Source organism: Akebia trifoliata, chromosome 13 (assembly GCF_017979445.1).
Source record: "Akebia trifoliata isolate Shusen 1 chromosome 13, ASM1797944v1, whole genome shotgun sequence".
NCBI lineage: Eukaryota > Viridiplantae > Streptophyta > Magnoliopsida > Ranunculales > Lardizabalaceae > Akebia > Akebia trifoliata.
The window spans coordinates 9,339,059-9,365,984 of record NC_141387.1 but is presented as its reverse complement, the minus strand read 5'-3'; the positions used below and the strand labels follow the sequence as shown (position 1 = coordinate 9,365,984).

The 26,926-nt window shown below is 32.3% G+C and overlaps 1 protein-coding gene across 5 annotated transcripts in view; it reads left to right on the top strand.

Annotated features, from left to right (window-relative positions):
- Positions 1-19,171: 19,171 nt before the first annotated feature.
- Positions 19,172-26,926, top strand: part of LOC147387750 (mediator of RNA polymerase II transcription subunit 15a-like) — a 33,352-nt gene continuing 25,597 nt past the window's right edge. For 3 of the 5 annotated variants that reach the window (XM_086420337.1, XM_086420335.1, XM_086420336.1), the window contains exons 1-3: positions 19,172-19,328; positions 20,733-20,835; positions 23,743-23,866. In XM_086420337.1, coding sequence (XP_086276463.1) covers positions 19,219-19,328; positions 20,733-20,835; positions 23,743-23,866 — 337 coding nt within the window. In that variant the 5' untranslated portion in view covers positions 19,172-19,218. The remainder of the gene's footprint in view (positions 19,329-20,732; positions 20,836-23,742; positions 23,867-26,926) is intronic. The other 2 variants (XM_086420339.1, XM_086420338.1) reach the window with 1 other exon arrangement.

Below are 26,926 nucleotides of genomic sequence, written 5' to 3'. Positions count from 1 at the left end.
GGAGTTGGGACTTCAAAATTAGGGTTTATGGGAGGTTAGGGAAGCTTTTTTACCTATTTTTCTTAGGATTTATTTTTTCCTACGAAAATAGGTTGCAAGGACTCCTATTTATAGATTTTTTTAAGTGCTTGTTTTGATAGAGTTAGTGTTAATTAGAATTATTTTAGGTAGAGTTATATTTTAATTAAAATTATTTTAAATAAAGTTATATTTTAATTAGAATTATTTTAAATAGAGTTATATTTTAATTAGAATTCTATTAGGGTTTTGACTTTTAGTCTCACTTGATTGAATTTAAGATTTTGACTTTGGTATTACTTGATTGATTTTAATTTTGACTTTAGTCTTACTTGATTGACTTTAAGATTTTGACTTTGGTCTTACTTGATTGACTTTAGTCTTACTTGATTAATTTTAAGATTTTGACTTTAGTCTTACTTGATTGACTTTAGTCTTACTTGATTGACTTTAATTTTAATTAGGATTTCACTTTACATTAATTAATGTTTTAATTATTAATTTCAAAAATTTTAATTATTAAAATTATAAAATTATCGTTTTGCTCTAGAAGAGTACTTTTTGCATTTTAAGTCATTTTTTCAATATTCCAAGATGTTTTGGAATCAATTTTTCATAAGAAATTCAACGGAAATATTAGTTTGTCTCATTTATGAATTTTTTTGTGCGAAATGGTAGTGAACTTTATGAGGGGTATTTTCGTAATTTTGTCAAATTTTGTGGAAATTGGCGAAATAGTTTATTTGGTTTCGATTTGCTGTTTTATCTTTTTGAAATGATTTTCCTAAGCGTAATATAAGCTCTAGGGATGTTTTGAGGTTAGGGGTATTTTGGTAATTTGGTCATTTTTTAGTGATTTTCATCTTAAAACTTCTTTTTGTCTGAAAAATGATGATTTCTATGTTTTTGGAGTCATATTTTCCTAGGGTAGTGTGATTTCTACAGTTTTGTTAGTTTGAGATACCTCATCCGAATTTCTGAAACACATCTGGTAACCAAATAGAGCATTGGAATAAACATCCATCATTGGGAACCGTTGCAATCGGGTTGACGAGTTGATTAATCAGGTGAGTGTGAAAATGGGGTGTCTACAATGTGCCCATTTTCCCACACTTATAACACTGCATGCTTTTCTTTTTCTTAGATTTAGACCGAGCTTTATTGTTACTCTATCTACTCCGGGACTTGTTTCTCCCACGATCCTGATTACTTCTTACCACAAGCCCTTCACCCTATGAATCCTCATCACCGACTTTCTTCATCAGATTAAAACTTAATAGGACACTTGTGATCTCTTTCAATTTGAGAGTTTCTTTCTCCCATATCAGAGTTGTAACCAATTTTTTGTACGTAAGAGAAGTAAGTGGAGAATTTAGTAACATCAACACCTTGTTTTTGTCATTGAACTTCACATTAACTCGTTTTAAATCACTAACAATCTTGTTGAATACGTTTATATGTTGATTCATATATGTACCTTTTGACATTTTAAGACCATATAGTTTCCGCTTAAGATAAAGCTTGTTCGTCAACGACTTGGACATATACGGACTTTTCAATTTCGACCAAATTGCCGTCGGTGATTCCTCATCCACGACATGATACATCACGTCATCAGCCACACAAATCCTGATAGTTGCTACAACTTTTACTTCTAGTTTCATCAATTTATGTCGTCCATACCTACCGGTTGCCTTCCGTATAACGCCTCCACCATGCCTTGCTACACTAAGAAATCATTCACCCTCCTTTGCCATAATCCGAAATTACTAGATCAATCGCACTTAACCATGTTGAATTTTGCAGAAGAAATCTCAGACATCGTGACCTGAGTTCTGATACTAATTGATGTGCTACATGCAACAATTTTGATGACTAGTATGAAAAGAGAAAATAAGAAAAACACACAGATTTAACATGGTTCAGCAGTGTGCTTACTTCCACAAGAACGGGGGATTGAATTTTCATTATTTGTCAAATTTAGGGTTACATCATATGAATTTATAGTAAACCTTAGTTGTACAAAAGGTATTAAAACATTCCAATAATACCCTTGTACCTTACCGTGGGGGCGTTGCCCCTATACTCCTAACTTATTAATCGTCTCTAGCAATAAAACAGTAAATTACATCTCAAAAGGCAGATGCCGTCGTTTTGGTTCACTCTCAGCATCAACCTACTTTCTCTATATGCGTGTTCCACTCAATATGAGCCACATACTACAATAGTCTTGTCTTGCCAAAAGTGACCGCCTAGTCCCCTATTATGAAACTGCACAATAATTACTTGTCGAAGTGAGCAATCCGGAACACATAGTTGAATACCCTTGAAAAGGAACCCATCGTGCAATGAATAGTCACCACATATACCATTCTTGCAATTTTTCACTATTGGACCAAAGTAGGCATCGTTCTCATATAGATAATTAAGGCAATCAAACCCCAACCTTCAAAGCCAGGGTACCGAGTAACATTATCCTTCAACTTAATGCATGATCATAACGTTTTTTAATTTATGTCAACACAGTAGGTTTGACTGTTTAATGCAGAAATGGCAGCAAATTTTTTAGCTTCATGGTGATTTTTGCTCACAAACTCAAAGTAGCCAACTTCCATCGCAAGCTTGCAGCATGGTTCCATGCCTTATTTATCAACCCATTTGGGGACTACAGCGGTACAACCAAACATAATAAATACAATGGTCTCATCCCCTATACCAGGCAACCTTGAACAACATATTTCTCGTGTTTTTTAAGCATTCAAGTGCAGGAAATGTTGGCCAGGCAGAAAAAGACATCGCATCATCCCAAACCCAGTTTCTTGTAATTGACATACCTAGGATGTCAACCTCTTCCTTGAGAGTGGGATTGATGTCCCTTGTGGATGACTCTAATAACAAAGGGTATCCCTTGTTTGCAATATTTTGTTAAGAGAATTAGAAATGTCAAGAACAACGATCGGGATTTGGATTGATAACAAAAACATCATCAATCCAAAATAGTGAAAGAAAAATTATAAAAGGGATGGAAAATGATAAGTTATACCCTAAATCATAAGATGCTTCATGCTACATCAAGTGGAGGGGTTATATAGGATTTTTCACCCATAAATTTGAAGACAAAAAAAAATTATGGTATAATAGAGATTTTTGGAAAAGATTTTACAACTTGTCAAATTTTCTCAACTAATAATACCCCTTTGTTTTGTTTGGGACATAATGAAATTGAATAATGGGGTGGTGTGAGGGTTACATTGAAAAACTTTCTTTAAATTAAAGATATATATTAACTTCAAAATATTTTTGAAAGATTTTACAACTTGCCAAATCTTTTTCTATTAATAGTCTATTTAATTTGTTTTAATAGGCATTGAACCAAATATGTAACATTTAATGAGTTTCCTTTTTTGCTATTTTCATGATATACATGATGCTAATAGATGGTAAAATTTTACCACAATTATCAACATATGATATAACCACCTACTTAATCTGGAGTAGGGACCATCAATGTCATATAAAAATGAGGTGAAAATAGATTTTAAAAAAAAGACAAAATTTGTAGGAAATTTATATAAACATATACAATTTTAAAATTTACAAATGCTCAGAATTATATAGTCCTTTAAATAAATTATTATGCAAAACGTAAAAATTGTAAGGTCAATACTATAGATTTACGTCATTATGTGAAAACTGAAAATTTTGACAAGAGAATTTGACGGGCCAAAGCCCACAAATTTTAGAAATCGAATTTTGATGTCCCATGGCTGTTGAAATTTTAGATATTCCCCAATTCGACGGCTTATAGCCATCAAATTTCTGCCATCCTTCATTAATTTGACGGTTTCGGTCTATGGGCTTTTATGAAATTCGACGGCCTTGGACTGTCAAATATAGGTTTTTCACATTGTGCATAAATAACCCTTTCCAATAAACATAAGAAATGACTTTTTTGTGTAAGGATATAAGGGTAAGTTTAGTTTAAGAACCATACAAAAATTCTTTAAATTTTCAAAAATATATAGACAAAATCAAACAAGTTTAACTAGCTAGTTACGTAAATGTTTTAAAATTGTATCTTGTTGTATATTTTTTGAAATACTTCTTTGTCGAATTATATGAAATTTGATGGCCTAGCTAGGGCCGTCGAATATGATATATTTTTTCATGTTTTGAAATATAGATCTGACATCTAATTCACTTTGGATTTGATATATTTCTGTTACTCTCAACTTAAGTCAACTGATTTGAACCCAAATTTTAAGTCATCCACAATATAATAATTAAATAATTATAGGAAATAGAAAACAAGTATGAGAATGAATTATTATTTTTTTCTTTATTCTCTTTTGAAGTCACAATTTTGATAGTGTATGCTCTTATTTCAAAAATTCCTTTCTTTTAAACTACATGACTCCCCTATTTATTGATGCATAGGGGAGTTGACAAGATAAAAAAAATAATATAAAAATTACAAAAATGTCCTTAAAATCTTTTGTTTGCTTTTTGAAATCGCTATATATAGCTATTTGGACATTAAATTGCTAGAGTAATCTTGCAATTTGATTTTCAAAATTCTAATTTTGGTTTTTTTGGTCTTCAAACTTCTGCATTTTGATGAACTCTTTTGCTGTACTTGAGTTATGCTCCATTGTGTTTCTACACCCAACCTTAAAGGAAAATTTGTTTGTTTCAGATACAAATGTTGTGGTGGCATGGACTGTACAACACAGACTCTTGCCAAATACGTGTATCGTCTATAATTTTTTGGCAATATTTTGACTAAACAGAAATGCCATAAACAACGATCTGTATTTGGATTGAGAAGTAAAAATGCATCACAAAGCTAATTTGCAACAAGAAATAACAAATAGATGGATGAAAAATAATAAAACAATGCACTAAACATAAGATGCTTCATGTTACATCAGGTGAAGCAACTAGGGTTTATATAGGATTTTTTTTATGACATTGGAAGACAACAAAATTATGACATTAATTTTAAAAGATTTTACATCTCGTCAAATCTTTTATAATTAATAATACCCATTTTTTATGTTGGTAACATACAATGAACCAAACAAATAACATTTAATATTAGAGTGGGTGATACTTATATAGAAAAGTTTTTCATTAAATTTGAAGGCAAAAAGATACAATGCAATAATTTCAAAAGATTTAGGCGGAAACGTTAACCACTTGAAATCTTTTTTTATATTAATGACTCTTTTTATTTTATTTGTGAGGCATATAGAACTAAATATGTAACAATTCAATAAGTTTTCTTATCTTTACTATTATAATGATTGATTTCATTCATTTTTTAGTTTCACTTAAAACTTGCATATAGAACCTGGATAAAGGTCATCTGGTGAGAAGACAAAGTTGAAGAGAAAAAGAGGCCACATTCTATGTCTTTCATTATAGAATATAAAGTTAGGAGAAAGATTTGAAATAGTACGAGATAGCCATGGGTAGCCTGTAGGAAAGTATGTGTCTAACCTCCAAAGATACTTAGGTATATTGGCCCGCGATGAGTATATGTTTCCCTTAACATCTTTGATTGGCATGCAATGCCAGAATCAGTGAAAGAAAATGCATAGTAGATAACATTGGTATAAATTAATTATAATATAATATCAGATAATTTATGAGTTTAGCATTGAACAATTTTGACCCTATAATTTTCAATTGATTATTTGATGCAGACTAAATTTAAGATCCTACCCGCGCTTAAACAAGTTGTATAACAATCTATCGGTAAGAAGTGGAGAGATCATAAATGCAAGTTTAAAATCAAATTCTATTATAAATACAAAGATGATGCAATCCAATGTCCCAATAGTTCATCCGATGTTTTGGAGGCTCAATGGTATTTTCTTATGACCTTTTAGAATTTAGAGGAGGGGCATGTACATTTTATATTTGAAATTTGTATATATATATTGATTTATGAAAAATTGTAAACAAATTATAAGGTACTTTATATCTCATATATTTAACTTTTCACAAATTACTTAATGTATAGTCTTGAAGTCATAGAAATAAGGCAAATCGTGCTCAACGAACAATACAATGACCTATATGATTGGGATGAAGAGTATAGCTTGTATGAGATATGATGAGGTATACATATATTTTTTTGTTATGTTGTCTATCAATTATGTGTCCAATTATTTCTATTGTAAACTAATCTTGTTGTTATTGTCTTAATGTGATGCATATAGAAATTGAAGAGTTCAATGAATACTGAGCCAAGTCGAGTAGTATTATTTCTCATGACACACAAGCCCAATGATTTGTCCACGAAGGAGAAAATTGTTGGCTTATTTATATGTTGGTTATGTTTCCCTTTTTGAAGTGGGTTTATGCTTGTAACCTAAAATACAACCCCTCTCTATACTTGTAGTGCATTAAATATCCTGGCATTTTCTTTGATTGAAATCAAATATCTGATTAAACCATGAGATTTGACATTTGAATCATCAAATATTAACAAGAGCCAATGAATTTATATAAATTTTGGTTTAAATGATATCATTTTAGAAGACGAAGAATGGATTTAATTATTGGTCTTCTCACTTTCTAGTTGTTGTTATGTTTGTAGGTTTGAACAATAAGTATTTTGATGTGAAATTATCTATTTTTTTTTCACTTGTTGAGTGAAAGAAGAGCATTTTTGGCTTAATTGGTCTAGCTATTATAACTTATATTTTCATATTCAGATGATGGAACAAAGTAAAGCCTTTGGACCTAATCTTAGACTTCACAATTGGCTTAATCTGATTGATTTCTTCTTATGGGATTAAAAGATCACTCAAGCTTTAAATTTCCTTCCAAAAGACTCTCATTTATATGTTTTTTAGGACCAACATGTGGACATATAATTTCTGACAAGAGTTGGACCACATTATTTTAGTTCTTGTAATAGATTCAAATTGGGAGTTGGACCACATTATATGTTTTGAGTGGAAAACTTATAATAAATCAAGTTTTGAATTATAAGTTGTTGTGATGTTTGTACTTTGTATTGGTTCATGTAAACATTTAAACTAGGTTAAGACCTGTGTTTGTTTTTGTTACTTCATGTGTAAAAGGATTTACTTGATGTACCATACAATTTGGAGGACATATAATCATGATTTGGTTAATGTAATTGGGATCACTTGGAAATTTGTATTTGTGTCTGTTAGTACCCCAACAACATGTTTTTATTTTATTTGTTGTAATATTTGAATTTGAAGGTACTAAGAATTTTTTTAATATTTTGCAGGATAAGATAAAGAAACTTTTGAGTAAATTACCAAAAGGCTCTTAAGATATTACATGTCGAAATGATGTATTCTCTCAGGTTTTGGGTCCTGATAGACATGGTAGTGCTCATGGTATTGGCCTGGGCCTGACTCTTAGCAAATTATTTATATCATCTTTCAAAAATTCCTCTAGCGGTTCTGTTGAGGTACATAAGTTGAAGGAGAAACTGGAGTCTTTGGAATTATAATAGATTGAGAGAGATGCTGAGGTGGAAAGACTCAAGGAATTGGTCATTGCCCTAATAAAAAAGGTAAATTCTCACTGATAATTGAATATGTTGTGTTTTAAAATATTTTGATAATAATAAATATTGATTGGTATGACTAATTTAATTAATGTATACAAATTGTAGATTGATGAGCAGCACAATTAGCCCAACAGTGATCAATGCCCACAACCACAATCATGATAGATAATTTTTGTTTTTTGAGTAACAGACATGAATTTATAAGACTTGACTCTTAGTTCAATTGACTTACTATTTTGTTATACTTGTCTTTTTATTAATTTGACTTATTATTTTGTTATGTGAGAAATGGAATAGGTATTGCTCATATTTTGTTGTTATCATTTGTTGTTTATTAACTCATTGTGTTTAATTAATAGATTGTATAAAATTAGGTATTTAATTACAAATAATTTTAAAATAGAAGAAAAAAAAAAAAAAACTTATTAGCCCACCACTATAGGCCTCAAATTGTACATATAATTGTAGTAATAGAATCATTAGCAGCGGTCATATTGCTTTTAGCCGCACTATCAATAGTGGCATTTCCTTTGGCCATCATTATTGATGTGGTGGTGGTTTTTTGGCATTTGCAACGGCTTTTGACCCTGCTAAAAACCTAAAATTTGAGTGATCATAAATGCCCTCACATTTATATTTAAATTTAATATAATTAGAGCCATTTTGGTCAAAAATCAAGAAAATTGTACGGACCTATAATCACATTGGGTTAATTTTCAAAGTTACAAAAGTATCATTTTTAATTAATATGTAATCTTAAAAAATCACTTAATTAATTTTTTTAAATTACAAATAGACCCTTGTAATACATACGTGTTCACACATGCCACCTTTGAGTCTTTACTATTATAATGATGGATTTGTTAACGTGGAAAATGGTTTTTGTATCGAAAATGCCCTTAAAAAAAGGCAAAAATACATACAATATTAAAAAAAGTCAAAAAAAAAAAAAAAATTCAAAATCCAAAAAAAAATCGAAAGTCAACCCATGCCCCAAACCTATTCGGCCCGTCAAAATCCAAAATTTCAATTTTGCTCCCGTTTAGGCATTTTACGGACCATGTGACAAGAAAAATTAAATACAACCTAAATGCCCCACCAATAGCCAAATCCAATTTCCCAGACATAACCCATTCAATTTCAATCAACTCATTTCATCCACCTAAACCAAAAATCCGACCAATTCTTGAAAAAACTAGAATTTAAAACCATCCCAAAAAAATCCCGAAATTAACTTGAAACCCAATTTCTTCCAATTTGAACCTAAACCTATCAACCCAATCCACATAAATCCACCCAATTAACATTAATTCATCCTCTACCCCAAGTCAATTTCGTCAAGATCCACCCCTAATTTTGACATCTAATACCCCGAACATACTCAAATCTGTCGAAATTCATCAAATTCTACCAAACCCCCCATCAATTACCAAATCATCTCATCAATTCCACATCAATCTATTCAAATTCAAACTCAAAATAAGAAAATTTAGACAAAAATCAAGAAAATCATACCTTTAGCGAGAAATTTGAATTCGAAGCTTCGTTTACTCAAAAGAACCACTCAAGAAACCAATTCGAACTATTCAAAAATTGTGATCCTCGACATTTGTACTCAATATCGAGGTCAAGTCGTGAGAAAATTGAAATCCGATGAAAATAACATGGTTGGAAGTGGATGAAATGGCTAGAGGAACCACAAGTGAAATCGTGGTAAGGAAAGAATGAGCTTTTCTCGATCGAACAATGAGAAAGAAGAGCATTGTTCTCGGGTTGGTAAAGGGCATAAAACACTTTGCCCTTATGGAGGAACGACCAAGCAAAGCTTTTATAGGCTTTTTATGAGAAACAACGAAGCCAATATGGCATTGTCCCTTGAGAGAAAACGGCCAAGCAAAACCTCTTTAGGTTATTGACAACAAGTGGAAACGCCATTTGGCTTTATGCCCCTTTCGGCCACAACCAAGCAAAAAAGGAATGACAAAAAAATTTGAATTGAAAAAAAAAAAATGAAAAAGTCAAAAAGTCAAAAAAAAAAAAGTTTTAAAAAAAGAGTCAAAATTCAAAAAAGAAAAGTCATTGAGTTGAAAGGAAAGTTCAGAAGAAGTAAAAAAGTTGAACGAAAGTCAGAAGTGCCATAATGAACACTTGACAAATCTCCCTAGTAGGCATATTCCGACTTCAGTAAGATCTCTTAAGGAAATGTTAAATGCATTACTTATAAACTCTGGAATGCCCAGTAACATGTGGGGAGAGGTTATTTTGACTGCATGTCACATTACTAATAGAATATCTCATAGAAAATTAGAAAAAACTCCTTATGAGCTTTGGAAAGGCACAACGTGAAAAAAACCTATATTTGATAGTCCAAGACCATTGAATTTTACAAAATTTGACAGACCAAGGAGTCAAAATTTTCATTGATTGAAACCCTTAAATTAATGAAGGATAGGAGAAATTTGATGGCTCTAAGTTGTCGAATTGGGGATCATAAAAATTTTCTATGGATATAGGTCGTCAAAATTAGCTTTTTAAAATTTGTGGGCTTTGGCCCGTTGAATTTTCTTGTCAAATTTTTTAGTTTTCACATGGTGAGGCTATGTACTTGACTTAGGTTACCTAAAAGTGTGAAGGTATCTATGTAAAATAAGACTCTCAGAAACCAAAAAAAGGAAGATAAGACCTAAAATAATTGATTGTATATTTTTAGGATACTCTGAAATAGTACTTTTATATAGATTCTTAACACTAAGATCTAATAAAGATGATGTTGATAGCAATGTCATCATTGAAGTTAGGGAAATAAAATTTTTTGAGGATATTTTTCTAATGAATGTTAAAGCTTTTTTAAGCTCTAATTATAAAGGAAAAATGGTGAAAGAAGGAGAAACACCAATTCTTGAATCTTTTCTTAAAGAGATAGGTCTTAATGAGGTTGTAGAAGAAATAAAACCTAGAAGGAGTAAAAGAATTAGAAAAGAAATCAATCTAGGAAATGATTTCTATGTTTATTTAATAGATAATGATCCGTTATCTTATTAAGAAGCAGTGACATCTCTTGATGTTATTTTTTTTGGAAAGAAGTCATTAACAGTGAATTATAGTCAAACATGTTAAATCATATTTGAGAATTAGTGGAGTTACCCCAAGGCACCAAACCTATTGAATGCAAATGGGTATTTAAAAAGAAAATAAGATCAGAAGGGTCAATAGATAAGTTTAAAGTGAGGTTGGTCGTCAAAGTATTTAGACAGAAGGAAGGTATAGATTACTTTGACACATATTCTTTAATTACTATGATTGCTACTATTAGAGTATTAATAGCCTTAGCGTCGATTTACAAACTAGTTGTTCACCAAATGGATGTGAAAATGACATTTTTAAATAGTGATTTAGAAGAATAAATTTATATGGAACAAACACTTAAACAATGGCATGAGAAGTTTGATTCTATACTAAAATCTAGTGGATATATTTTTAATGATAGTGATAGGTGCGTGAATAGTAAATTTAGTGGCAAAACTGGTGTAATCATTTGCTTATACATAGATGATATGCTGATTTTGGGAACAAATTTGAGAATAATTGAGGAAACTAAATCTTTTCTAAATTGCAAATTTGAGATGAAGGATTTAGGAAAAGTTGATGTCATGTTAGGGATTACAATATCTAGAACAAATGAAGGATTTATGAAAAGTTAATGTCATGTTAGGGATTAAAATAACTAGAATAGATGAAGGATTTGTTGAAATCGCTTCAACCCTTTTTTATTAAATAGTAAAAAAAATCCAATTGGTAAATGGGAGATTCTCTGAGAATTGGGAATAGGCAACAATATTTAGGTTTAGGAATAAAAAATAACTTTAAAATGGATCCGGATCGATCTACGAATAAGAGAAATGGGTAAGGGGTCAAATTACGGGTTTCAAAAGGTATTAGGCACTGAACCCACCCAATCGAGATGATCAGTCTCTATTACGATTCAAAACTATCCTCTGGTCAACATACAAAGACTAAAGTCAAATTAGGGTCCAAACATCATCAATTTATATCAGATTTTTTAACGAATCTTAAATTTAAAATTTTCTCAAATATTTAATGATTCATTAAATTTCGCATAAAGAAGAAAAACTTTGAAAAAGACCTAATTTCATCCCATGTTCTAAAGTTCACGTGGCGATATTTTTCAATTAAAAATCAACATGCAAATATTTTCCTAATCAGATAAAATAGGAATTTATGAAAATTTTCCAAATTAGAAAATTATGAATGTGAGAATTTTCAATTGGCAATTTATGAAAATTTCAAATTAGGAATATGAAATTTTCCAAATTAGAAATTTGCAAATATGAATTTTTCAAAATAGACACATGAAATTTTCGAATTAGAAAGTCATAAATTTCTATGAATATGAAATTTCTATATAAGAAAAATGCAAAACTCCCAAATTGAAAATTTTCAAAAAAATGTGAAATTTCTAAATTAAAGATTTATATATATGGGGTCACGTTCAAGGCCAACTTTTTGACAAAACATTTTTGAAAACATAAGTTAGAAGTTTTGGAATGAGCTAATTTTTGGTGAGGATGATCTCTACGGTGAGGAGATCATCCTCACCAAAAATCAGCCCATTCCAAAACTTCTAACCCCATCAAAAATAGTTTACAAAAAATAAACGGTCCACAATTTTTTAACTTGTAAACATGGGTTAGAAGTTTTGGAATGGGCTGATTTTTGGTGAGGATGATCTTCTCACCGTAGAGATCATCCTTACCAAAAATCAGCCAATTCCAAAACTTCTAACTCATGTTTTGAAAAATATTTTGCCAAAAAAGTTTGCCAAAAAGTTAGCCATTGAACGCTACCCATACACATATGTATATATACATATGTATATATGGGAAATGTTCAACACCCTAAGCTTTACCCTACACTTTAACAAATGTGTTTTGTCTTTCATGGGTTAGAAGTTTTGGAATGGGCTGATTTTTGGTGAGGATGATCTATATGATGAGAAGATCATCTTTACCAAAAATCAGCGCATTCCAAATTTTTTAGCCCCATGTTTACAAGTTGAAAAATCGTGGATCGTCCATTTTTTGTAAACCATTTTTTATGGTGTTAGAAGTTTTGGAATGAGCTGATTTCTGGTGATGATGATCTCCTGACCATAGAGATCATCCTTACCAAAAATCAGCCCATTCAAGACTTCTAACCCATGTAGGACAAAACACATTTGTTAAAGTTTAGGGTAAAGCTTAGGGTGGGGAATGAGACCCTATATATATATATATATATATTATATATATAATATATATATATATATATATAGGGTAGCGATCAATGGCAAACTTTTTGGCAAAACATTTATCAAAACATGAGTTAGAGATTTTGGAATGGGCTGATTTTTGGTGAGGATGATTTTTACGGTGAGTAGATCATCCTCACCAAAAATCAGACCATTCCAAAACTTCTAACCCATGTTTATAAGCTAAAAAATCGTGGACTGTCCATTTTTTGTAAACTGTTTTTGATGGGGTTAGAAGTTTTGGAATGGACTGATTTTTGGTGATGAAGATCTCTTCACCGTAGAGATCATCCTCACCAAAAATCAGCCCATTCCAAAATCTTTAACTCATGTTTTGAAAAATGTTTTGCCAAAAAGTTGGCCCTTGATCGCCCCCCATATATATATATATATATATATATATATATATATATATATATATATATATATATATATATATATATAGTTATTTTGTAAGTTATTAAAGAACCTGTAAATGCCTGAAGGGATAGTGCGTCATATCATCCGGAGTAGTGAACTATCCTACGATGTACGGTAGGGACCACCAAGTTCATAAGTGGTATGAGATGCGTATGAAAGTGGAGTTACAACTAGAATTCGGATTTATTTCTCTCTACCTTTACCAGCAAACTTATAATGTAAAGCTGGTTGTACAAGAATTATTTGCATATTTGGGAATCACATGCATGCCTGATAGGCATAGACGAAAATGATTAGTTAGTGATCATTAACAATCTATAATAGTCGAATGTTTTAACACATCGAAAAAGACCAATTGCTTATGGTCACATCAAACGGCAAGCTTGAGCTGGATAAATAGTCAACCAAATGCGGTAAGTACAACGATCGGCCATAAAATCAGGAAGTAAAAGTCAATAAAAAATTGTAACATCATGTCCCGATCAGAAATAATTTAGTCGTGAATCCCAACTCTCTAATTCCACTACTCCACCATTGTGTATTATGTACATGTTGCATTATTTGGATATCTAAAATGAAATGCATGTTTAATATTTTCATTTAGTCAATTAGATTTGTATAAAAAGAAAATGTCATAGTGAGTACTGCTGATAGATGTAATGTAAGTTTTACAATGTTTAGTTGCTCATCCTTGATTATATGTACCAGTTAATCGTAATTTCTTTTGTAAAATTTTGCATATATTAAAATGATTTAGTATGGTTATTTATTAATGTTAGGAGAGGTAATTGGCAAAAAGTGTTTGTCTCCCTATTGGGTAACCATTGTTACTTACTCTTTTGTTTTTTATTTTTTTAGTTTCAGATCCGAAGCTTGACGAGACAGGTGTAGAACATGAGTGAGGATTATCTGGTAGGTTAGATAGACGATCATAGTCTGTTACCTGGTGAGTACTGGGGCTGTATCCCCTAGTGGTATCAGTTTATCTTGATAGTAATAAAAATTTTGGTTTAGAGCGTTAGAAATTTTGTTAGAATGAGGAATTTCTCTATAGTCATGTATATAAACTTCTTCTTCCACACTTTTATTTTCGTACATTATTATATGTATATAGGCTTCCGCTAGTATTATATTTTGTATGTATATATGCAGGATTTTGTATGTCGTTTATTAGATGCAGGTTAAACGCCTTGGAATGCTAACATAAATAGAGGAGACCATGTCAAAATTTCAAGGCGCCACCAAGTGCCTCGGGATCTAACATGGGGTTTTGTGTTAGTGTTTGGCGGGGCACCACATAAATGATCCCTTTCTTTATTGCTTGAGTGTGAGTGAGAAAGAAAGTGGGACTCGCGTGCACATGGGGGCCTTAGGCATTATAGGATTGCAGCCCATTGTGTTTGGGGCCAACCCATCAAAAAGTTTTAGTGCGTGTGTACGTATGGGATATGGCACAAGGAGAGTGAAAACCTCGAAATTTAGACCTCACGGGGGTGAGGGCGCGTGAAAAACCCACTTTTGCTAAATTTTTTATTTTATCTCAATCGTTGATTTTCTCCATTAGTTCTTTTTATCTTAATTGTTGATTTGCCTAACCTGTTAGAGTTAATGTGTTAACCGTTTGATTTCTCCAATGTTCAGAAATAGGTTAATTAAGGCCCAAATGTATCTACAATTACTATTTGGACTATTGAGCTTTTAGGCTGTTGGGCCTACTGCTTATAAAATTATATCATGCCCTAATGTTTGAGACACATAGAAAAACCTTTGTAATCTCTCTCTTCTTCTCTGTTCTACTGTTCTCTTTAAGATAACATCTTGCTACTTGTACAACGTTAAATTTGATCAAGTTCGTCGTAGATCTACTATTTTCGAGTGCATGATTAGCAAACAATGACTATTGAATCTTGGAAACAAGACATTTGAGAACAACTACATTGACGATTCATTCATAAGATTGTAAAATTGATTTTAAGGACAACGGCTTCTTCGTGTCTTAATCACTGATAAGTTTTTCCAATTTCTTCATATTTTTTATATTATTCTATTGGTTATAATCTACTGTTTCAACAACACATAACCAGAACCAGAATTCACAATAGATGGGACATCCACCTACCTTTCCCCTATCAAGTCATAAATGGGTCAAGCATGAAAAAGCAAGGGTGTGTACTTTTGTTTTTTGTTTTTGTGTGTAAAATACTATTAGATTATTCATTAACATGATTGTCGGAGTAGAACCACAAACACATAGCTTGAATTAAAGAGGGAAGACTCGATCATATTATTCAAAATTGCACATCTTGAGTAGTGAAGAAAACGATCTTTCCTACACAAGTGATAAAATTGGTAGATGTACTTGTATGTGTAGTGATATAAAAGCAGGATATTTACGAAAATGTGATAAACTTTTGATGAATTTATGATTCTGACTCACTACTCATATTAACTACCAGAACATGCACAATAACGAATTTAGAGGTTTTTAAAGTGACTATTTCCTAGGTTTAAAGTGACAATTTCACTTTGAATCTACGAGATTGCCACTTTGAACCTGCCAAATTGTCACTTTGTTCTGAATTTTTTTTTTGGACCAAAACGTGATTGTTCACGTTTTGGTAATTGAAATGAAAAGGCCCGGAATTGTAAACAACTCATTTTCAGCTCACAAAATAGTAATTCACCCTAGAAAAATATTTGATAAATAAGTTTGTAAGTCTTACGATATAATAATTAAATAATTAAAGGAAATAAATAAACTTACTTAATCAGATGCGATGTAATAATTTCAAAAAACATTTCTTAAATCTTTCTTAAATCATTAATAGAAAAACATTTCAAGTTGAAAAACATTTCTTAAATCTTTTGAAATTATTACATTGCATCTTTTTTGAAATTATTACAAGGCGGTCGAAGTACATAAAATTCTATAGACAAGGCATCGAATTTTTCATTGTCAATTTTGTTTTTTGATTGGCTGAAACCATCTAATTAATGGAGGATGGGAGAAATTTGACGACTCTTATAAGCCATGGAATCTAGGGAACATAAGTAAATTTCAATGACCATGGACAATTGAAATTGAAATTTTAAAATTTGTGGGCCTTGACTAGTCTAATTTTCCAGTTTTTATGTAGTGATAATTGATGTAAGACAAGTTGCAAAAGAAATTATGGAACGTTAAGTTGCCCAAAAGTCCAAACGGAAAGGCCTGAACGCACTAGTAGAAATCTTGGGCCCCATGGGTCCACAAACTCGGAAGGGAGACAGAGAAGACCCATTCAAGAATGGAAACATCGAGATCTTTAAGATCTGGCTGTTGGCATTTCACTTTTAGTTATATTTCCTTCGTTTACCCCATTTTTTTTAATACAATTTTGTTATTTTAGGAAAGTTTCGTTTTGTTAATAACTTTGGTTTTAGAAGTTAGAATCACACACCATCGATATATATATATATATATATATATATATATATATATATATATATATATATATATATATATGGAAAATGCTCAACACCCTAAGTTTTACCATACACTTTAACAAACGTGTTTTGTCCTACATTGGTTAGAAGTTTTGGAATGAGCTGATTTTTGGTGTGGATGATCTCTATGATTAGAAGATCATCCTCACCAAAAATTAGCCCATTCCAAAAATTTTAGCCCCCTGTTTACAAGTTGAAAAATCGTGGACCGTTCATTTTTTATAAATCATTTTTAATGGCGTTAGAAGTTTTAGAATGAGTCGATTTTTGGTGAGGATGATCTCCTCACCAAAAATCAGCCCATTCCAAAACTTCTAACCCATGTAAGACAAAACACGTTTGTTAAAGTGTAGGGTAAAGCTTAGGGTGGGGAACGGGACCCTATATATATATTAGTATTTTTTTTTTTTTTTTTTGACTATTTTCGAGTTTTACTAGACATTTTTTTTTCTATAAAAGGGTGCAACTGCAATGCAGAAATCATCTTCAATTTTAATATAATATTTCTCTTTGAGAATTCTTTTTGGGGGATTCCAGGTTTTCTTATTCTTTCAATGTTTCCCACTATGTCAATAATAGGAGGTGGTAAAATTTTTATTGCAATTACAACACATGATTTAACTCCCTAATTTATCTTGCAACACTATATCTTTACATTCACACACAATGGAAAGTTGAGATTGACCTACTTAGCCATGATAATTAATAATGCATTTGACCTAGTTTCTTCCAAAGCAAGGCCAAATGATGTTTTTTTTTTATTTTATATTTATACTAGGATACTTTAAATTTATGTAGTTCTCTCAAGATTGAGTTACGTCCACAGATCCACACCTAGGGCCAGAGCCAAGAAGGAGTGCAGTTGCCCTGTGCTTTCAACCCCTCTCCCCCATCCTCCTCCTGCGTAAATATTTTTATCTCCCACCTTATTTCTTGAGTGATTTAGCCACCCCACTACTCTTTGGTGAACATTTGAAATACCTTAGCCTAATAGGATTTGGACACCCCCTATATCAAATTTGGTTAATATTTGGGATACCATGTGTTTGCAAAATGAAGACATGGCCCTTTTGTCCATTTTCTTCTTTTCTATTACAACAAAAACCAACTTAAACACATTAATTTTCCACTCAACCAAAAAATCCTTAATTTTTCTTCCTAAAACCAGCCATCTTCATACTCTTCAACCACTATATTAAATTAATTTTAATCCATATAACTTCATCTTCAATCCATGGAATTAGTCCCTAATGGAAAATCTCATAAATTTTTATATAAAAATCTTCTCATATTCTATTTCAAAACAATACTATTTTGTTCTTTAGATTTGAAGGTTAAAGTCGATTAATCTTAAAGATGAAAACTAGGGTAAAATGTTTTACTCGAGAAGTTAAAAATAACCGATTTGGGAAGAGAAACCAAAGGTATCTCGTTTCTAATTGAAGACAATGGTAATGAGGTCATTTGGCATTAGTCTATTGGAGAAGGTCGATATCAAACAAGCAGACAGGTGTTTTGGTGAATATTTGAGCCACCCTATAATTTTAAATTGATGGCATGCCCCTTTGATTTCAGTCTCCTCTCATAGACTAATGCAAACTGACCTAAATGCCATTTTCTTCAACCTTCAATAAAAAAAATCCCTTGAACCTCCCGTCCCCATGACTTTGTAATGACCTAAATACCTTTTTCTTCAACTTCTAACCAAAAACATTGAATTTTCTCCCCTCAAAACATTCAATTTCAAACCCTTCGACCTTACCTTTAACTATATTTTGCCCCCACTACAAGAAAATCCTGACTCGGCCTGCTTATGCCAATGAAGATAAATTTTTGTCTATATTTTTTCACCATATAATAAATAAATAAATAAAAACTCCCACAACAAGACAAATGCAACTAGGGTTTTACATATCCCAAGGGGCTAACATGCCTTATTCAGTAATTTCGGCAAAATATATAATTTGGTTTAATAAAATTCCTTAACATATCGTATCGTCAATTTATCGGCTATTTAAATAACGTGCGTGTGTTTTCCTGCTCCCAAGTCCCAACACGCGCGCGCGCGCGCTTATACTAGTACGAAAAAACCGTTTTAAACTACCATCCTTGAGTCCACTCCCGGAAAGAAGAAAAGCCGTTTCGAAGTAGAACTCTCTCTCCGAAAATCTCTTTTCTCAACTCAGTCTCAATCAGACACAAACACAAACTCTTATTAGGGTATCAATGCAGCTATTCTTAAATTCTTTATTTTATATTTCTATTCTTTCTCTGAGATGAGATGAGGTTCTCTGCTTTTGTTTCTCTTCGTCGATCCTTGTTTGTTTTTTCCAATTTCTTGCCTTTAAATTTTAGGTAAAATTCATCTATTCTGTTTCTGATAATTTTTAGATTCTAATTTTTTGTGTAATTAGGTCAGATTCAAATGGATGACAACGATTGTAAACCTATGAAAACGGAAGCAAACATGGATGATGCCAAGGATTGGAGAGCAAATATGAGTGCTGATGATCGATTCAAAGTTCTTAATATGATGTACGTTTTCTGGCCAGAATCTTGAATCATTCTTTCCTTAATTTTGTGATTTTCTATAATCATCATAGATTATCTTTATAGCTATTTGATTAATATATATATATATTTTTATCAATAAAATCTTGTTAAACAGGAGGTTGAGATGTTAAATTGAAATTGGTATGCAAATTTTTCTTTACTTTTTTTTCTAAATTTCTATTAAATTATTGATTAACTTGATAGTCAGAGTGTAAACACAAGAACATAGCTTGCGTCACAAAGGGAAGACTCGATCTTATTTTTCAATACCACACGTCTCGAGGAGTGAGGAAAAAAATCTCTGTTTTCTTTTTTTTTTTGGCAATTTTATTGACAGACTTCTCTAATCCCGACCCGTTATGTCCTTCATGTTGGATTCTTTAATTATAATTATCTCGAGGATGACACATGTTCTGTAGTTTCTATTGCAACATAGTTATAACAGTTTCTGAAGAAGAGAGGAGAGGACCACATGTACGAAAATGGTAGATAGTGATAGAGAAGGAGTAGGGATGAAGAGGAGAAGAAAGGTTTATAAATGTGGTAGGGATAGTGGGGAAAGGGAAAGTTAAAGAAAGGTTTACACACACACACATTATTGTAAGTTTTCAATATATTTTTGAGATAAAAAAAAATGCCATTGAATATCTATGCATGATAACATGTTTCCACCCATAATTATACATTTTATGATAGTGATACTAACAAAAGTCTAACCATCAGCATATCTTTTGAGCAAAATAATATGGTATTGAAAAAATTAAAAAACCACAATACCAAGAATTATTATCAAATCCCACATTGGATAAGATTCATGAACCAAATCACAAACAACCATAGGGCTACAAAAATTAACCATGGGCCTAAAATGTGGGTTATCATTTTTTTTTTTTAAATGTGTCTAAAAGGTAATAAAATGCATTTAAAATGTAAAATCATGTTTCTTTTCTTTTTTCTCTATTTGTTTAATCATTAGAGGTACAAAACTAGTTTTAAATGAGACTTAAAAAAAAAATGGAGTTTCTTGTTACTGTGGCTTTAAGAACTCTAACAGTTACATGTTATAATAGTATGGACCATTACTCTATACACCTTTTCAAAGTCTATTGGAAGTCTGGGCTAAAAATTGTTCCTAATGGAAATGTGCAGGGATAGTTGCACTTTCTCTAAAAGAATAGTATTCAATTTTTTCATTAGTAGCTTTGAGAGTTTGAGTTATATTTTACAGCATTGTTTTCCCTTGATTATTGCTTCATCTAAATTTATAGGTTTTGGGTAAATTTGTATTTCCTTTGAGTTTCTTCTAGGTTTACCTATTCAGATTATTTGTTTTACTGTTAATGAGCATGATAAACCTTCTTAAAGATTACAATTTGACGTGCATAGATTTAATGACACAAAGAAGTGCTATCCGTTTGCTCCGGATGTTGAACTCGAACAAATGGCTCTAATATGCGAGGAAAAGACTTTTTCTACTGCCATGAACTGGGTACATCCATTACTAAGATGTTCTGTTTGTAAACCTATATTTAGCATTGCAACTTGGTTTTAACCCACATATTGATTGATAGACAAACAAAAGTAGGTAGCTTGTTAAAGTCTGGACAAGTATTGTATTATGGCGTTAATTGATTGGTATTCTTACGCTGTTTGCTTTTTATTGCTGATTTGTTCAGTTTTGTATTAATGTGGATGTTACTTGAGGAGTTGCAATGTTAAAATTAAATATGCATTTTATTCTTGAAGAAATAACGCGAACAATAACATTATTAGGAGGTCATAGATTCTGTGAAGTTGAGTATTTAGTACCAATGTATTACATTTCCATAATTTCATGAAAAATTTCCTTCCCACATGTACCAACTACGAAAGGGTCTTAAATTTCTTTTCTGCAAACTTTTTATCAAACTCACTATTTATTTAACAAAATTTTGAATCACGCTATTCCACAGAAACTCTAAAATCACTGTATATAAATTGAATTGTATCTTCGAAATTATGTTGAAATTTGGGGGAAGCAAACTTCTTAACCATTAGAAACCCAGCCAAACTCCATTGTGTTTGTACAAATTGATTTCTACATGCATTTTGGGTGGAAAATTATTAATGCACCTGGATTTAAAGCTTTAGAAAACTTGTTCTTTTGATTGTAGATTATATCAAAGCCAAAATGTGGGGTTCTCTCCCAACTTCAAGATATTGATGATATTGATGAAAGTTCTGATTAACTGAAATTTTTGTCTTTGCTTGATAAAAATAGAATCTAAAAGTATAATGGCATTAAACCTACAAACCTGTAATGCATTTATGTCGTATTTGTACTTAAAAACAACGTTTTTTGTGGTTTAACTAAATGTCCACAGTTGCACATGACTGAATTGTATGCTGTATATGTCAAACCGATCAATAGCTTGGTTGGAGACTTATTTTTGAAAAACAGACAAAGATTTGCGTATTGATTGGTAGTAATCTGTAAAATCTGCAAATTATCGACCAAAGTGTTGTATGTAGAGACTCTTGAAAGGCTACTAAGTAACTAGAAGATAGGGTTTGATGATATTTAATTTGTGATGCATGTGATGACTCATCCCCTGTTAGGTTATAAGGGAAATATAGATCTATGAAGTTAGATGACATTTATATTTTTCTGGTGTACTTAAAAGTTAAAATAACATGATTAAGATCATTCTCATATATTAATTAAGACTATTTTTAAGTCTGTAGATACATGAGCTCATGTTGCAAAATGCATGTAGACATTCATTTCAACTCTCAATCTGACCATTTCTCTTAGATTGATTGCTTATGATGATGTTAATGTAGTTGATTTATCCTTTCCAAATGTTTTTATCGCAAACTTTCTTCAATATTTCCATCATTTGCTTGAAAATGTAATATTTCCTACTGGGTCAAAATGTAGATGAAACTATACCTTTACATAACCTTCAACCCAAGCCATATTCATGAAATTTGAATTAAAGAATTAGATATAATTTTAAACTACTTAATAATATAGTGTCGCATTCTTGACGTGGCACACCTTTAGTCTAGGAGTAGCTATTCGTCCCATGCTCAACATGGCCTCCTTAAAGTCAAGAAATATGGCATCATCTTCGACATCATTACTGATGCCATGCTGTTGTCATAGTTTTTTTCCTAATAGGTAGTTGATATCATCTTATTAGGGAACTGATATTTGTGGAGCAATTTTTACCTTCTCTGATGTGTTCTTGCCATTTAGCTCCCATATCACAAATCAATAAAAAAAATTGGTTTTTGTATACGAGGCAAAATCTCTCTTGGACATTTAATCCCTTATTAGGTGCCATGTGCTAATGCACATGTATTACAAAATAATAATTTTTTTTTGTAATTTTATATAGCTAAAAACTAACTATGGTGGTTATAGGAGGTCATGAGATTGAAATTATTGATTTTGACAAAAATTACCTTGATAATAGTGAAGTTAAATGCAAAAGTGGGGGCATTTTTCGGACTTCCAAATTTTGATGTAAACAAAACCTAATCAGCCTTCTCTCATTATAGTTTTAAATTATTATTATTATTATTGTTGCTGTTGCTGTCAAAACCCTAGAGAAAATTGTAGGGAAGATGAATAGAAGTGGGAGAGAGTAACGTGGGTCATAATAAGATAGATGTGGTTTCTTGAGAGTAGTTCAAAAAGTCTAAAATGAACTTTCTATACATTTGGTTACTTTATGGGAAATTTTTTAAAACAGAAAAAAAAGAGAATCTGAAAGTGCCACAAAGGAAATAGAAAAGTGACCCCATTAACTAGCGCTTTAGATATATGTTATAAGAATCAACAACAATATAGTATAACCAACCAATGCTTCTAAGTTGCATGTTGTTCAATAACCGTAACTATGGCTTCCACGGAAACCAAGTTTATGGGCATTTGGTCACCATGGCACCAAAGAAAGAGGGGAGCAAGATAAGCTCTGAAGAATGGGTAGAAGGTAATGGACTAGGGAAATTCTGAGGGAATGCCATCGATCCCCACGCTAGCCCGAGGGATCTTGGTATATATAATATAGAAGTGCCTTTGAAACTTAGTTAGATGGCATGTAATTAGCTGACTACCAAAGCTGAGAATGCCACCTACATGTAATAGGAAGCATTTTATTGTTGCATAGCTTATCGATGTACTGTCATTTTCTCTGTGCATCATGATTACTGCTTTGGAAATCATGGACAGAAGTCAAAGGAAGGCTTTCATACATTTTAAACAGATTGTGTTTCCTGCCTTATTTCTGCATTCCTTAGTCTTTGCTTGTTCATGTCATAGCTAGTTATTCATGTATTTGCTTTAGACCATTAATTTGAGCTTTCAATATTTAGGATATATAATTGTTCAAACCTTACCACTTTTCAGGAAGATTATATATTCAGAATTTCCAGGAGGATGTTGAATGTGGAGAATAGATCTCAGACTAGTGGAGAAGCTAATTCCTCACCATCGAACTCTTCTTGTGTTAGAGAACATCACCCTGATCCAGGTAACAATTGGAAAAATTAGATTCTTTTACCTGATGTGCCAAGTGAAAATTTTATGATATTTTGATTTATTCTTTGGACTGTCATTAGCATAAGTGGCTGCAGAAGTAAAAAAACTGTTTAAATTATTTTAAACTATCGTGTATGGAGTGTTGATGCCACTACCTATGAAAAAGAGGAGTGGTGATCCCACGATCTAGGTTCAAACCTCATTGTACCCAATTTCATCTCGATTAATAATTACCCCTTCTTGTCTTGCAAAAAAAATCTCAATTTTCAGTTTTAATCAATGTATTATTCTGTAAAATTGAAATGTCTTTTACTTTTCATAAATTTTATATGCTTGTACATTAATGCTATAGTATGAGTAGAAACACAAAACAGCCTAGATCAAACAGAAGAGAAGAAGAAGAAAAGGAGAACGAGAAGATTGGGGTGAAGGAGAGAGAGAGAGAGCTGGACACTCAATCAGTGGTAGGGTTTGGCCTACCTCTATTATATTAAAAGTTAAAACCCAATCATAACAATTACTATGTGAGGCCCACCCCATTAAATAAAAAGCCCATTGGGGCTGTCGCAAATACTAAAAGAATGGGCTTTCGCAAATACTAAAAGAAGTAAAATGGTCCGTAAGGCTGTCACACAATCAGAAAAGTAGCCTTAGGGGCTGTCACAAATACTAAAAGAAGTAAAAGGTCCATAAGGCTGTCACACAATCAGAAAAGTAGCCCTAGGGCTGTCGCGCATTGAAAATAGAAACTCTAACACTCTTCCTCAAACTGGAGCATACATATCAAAGATGTCCAATTTAGCACATAAAGAAGAAAAAGATACATGAGATAAGGGTTTAGTAAGAAAATTAGCCAATTGATCATTCGACTTCACATAAGGTGTGACAATCTGTTTACACGAGTAAATCCCGAACAAAGTGACAATCAACATTGATATGCTTGGTGTGCTCATGAAAGATAAGATTACTAGCAATAAAGATGACAGTATGGTTGTCACAATACATTTGCATAAGCAATGGAGCATCAACACCCATGTTGCAAAGAAGAGAATGAGAACCCATAATAACTCAGAAGTAGTGTGGGCTATTGCACGATATTCAACTCTAACATTAGAATGAGCCACGACGTTTTTCTTCTTACTACGCCAAGTAACAAGATTTCTACCAACAAATGTGCAATAACCAGAGGTGGGTCGGTGATCAGAATGACTCCCAGCCCAGTCATCATCAAAGTATCTAGAAATAGTCAAAGAAAAGGAAGGACAATACAAGAGACCCTTTCCAGGAGCACCCTTCAGATAATGTAGAATACGACAGATAACTTTCCAATGTGGTTGTCGAGGGGCATTCATAAACTGACTAACTACTCCCACAACATAAGCAATATCAGGATGAGTAATTGTGGGATACATAAGCTTGCCAACCAACCGCATGTACCTCCCATTATCCTCAAAAACTTCCCCCAGGATCAAGCTTGACAGAAGGAACTATAGGACTATCAACTAGACGAGATCTCAGAGGGCTTGTCTCAGCTAATAAGTCCAACACATACTTGCGTTGGCACAGAGTAAGTCCATCCTTGGAACGTGCAACCTCAATCCTAGTAAGGATCCTCAAGAGAGTCAGGTAATGGTTCAAATGCGGTTGGACCATTAGATACAATTGGGTGATGCTGAGAGAGTTGATATACCTGCAAATGAGGGGAGAAAAAAATTGGAAGAAGAACAATATGCAAAACTAACTCCTCCTGACGAGAATGAATCAGATTAGAATCGAATTGACAACCCACAATGGAGAAAACAGATGTAGACCAAAAAAAGGTGACATCAGCACTGGTATAATATCGATGCCCTATAAGATTATAACAATGATAATCATTTTGATTTCGAGTATAACCTAAGAAGACACACTTAACAGTTCGAGGAGACAACTTATCATAACTAGTTCCAAGAATGTGGACAAATGACACACACCCAAAGACACATGGGATAAGAGAAAAGGGTTTGGCCTTAGGATATAACAAACACAAGGGTGTTTGATTACCCAAAATAGTTGTAGGAAATCGATTAATGATTAGCAAGTAGTAAGAACATCATCGACCAAATAAGGTTTGGGAACTGACATGTTAGACAATAAGGTGCGATTGACATCCAAAAGATGATGAAGTTTATGTTCAGCGATGCCATTCTATTAGGAAGTATGTGGGCATGTAGTTTGATGGACGATAACATGGTCTTTGCAAAAATTAGACATACAGTTTTAGGTATATTCAAGGGCATTGTCAGAATGAAAATTTTTAACACGGCGTTCAAACTGAACATATATCTCATTATAAAAAGCTAAGAAAAATTTGAGTAATTCAAAACAGTCTTTCATTATAAATAAATAAAAAAACCAAGTTATTCTAGAATAATCATCCTCAAAAATAACAATATAAGAAAAATCATAAATACTCTTTATTCTCGTAGGACCCCAAATGTCCGAATGGACTACATCAAACAGACTCAATTGACGACTCTCTAAACTAGAGGGAAAACCACTATGGGGATGCTTGCTTAACTGATAGCTTTTACATTCTAAAACCAAAATTGGACTCAATGTAGGAACAATTTGATGCAACTTCTACAGTGATGGATAACCCAAGCGATAATGTCATTTTAGAGGAGAGATAGCAGCACTCAAAGCATGAACTGGAGCATCACAGTCCAACAAATATAGTCTATTATGTTCATGCCTTGAACCAATCACCTTCTTTGTCCTAAGGTCCTGAACGGCACAAGAGCTAGGAGAAAAGGTTCCAAAACAGTTTAGTAATTTTGTTAGCTGATTTACAGATAGAAGATTAAAAGGAAAGTCAAGAACAAATAAGCCAGAAGTAAGTGTCATGAAATTGGTAGGATGAAGATCACCAGTGCCAAGGACAGGTCGAGAAGAACCATCAGCTAAAACAATATGAGATCAAGGTGAATGAAAATTAGAAAAAATGAAGGACGTACCAGACATGTGAGCACTAGCACCAAAGTCAATAATGTAGGAAGATGATGGGGATCGA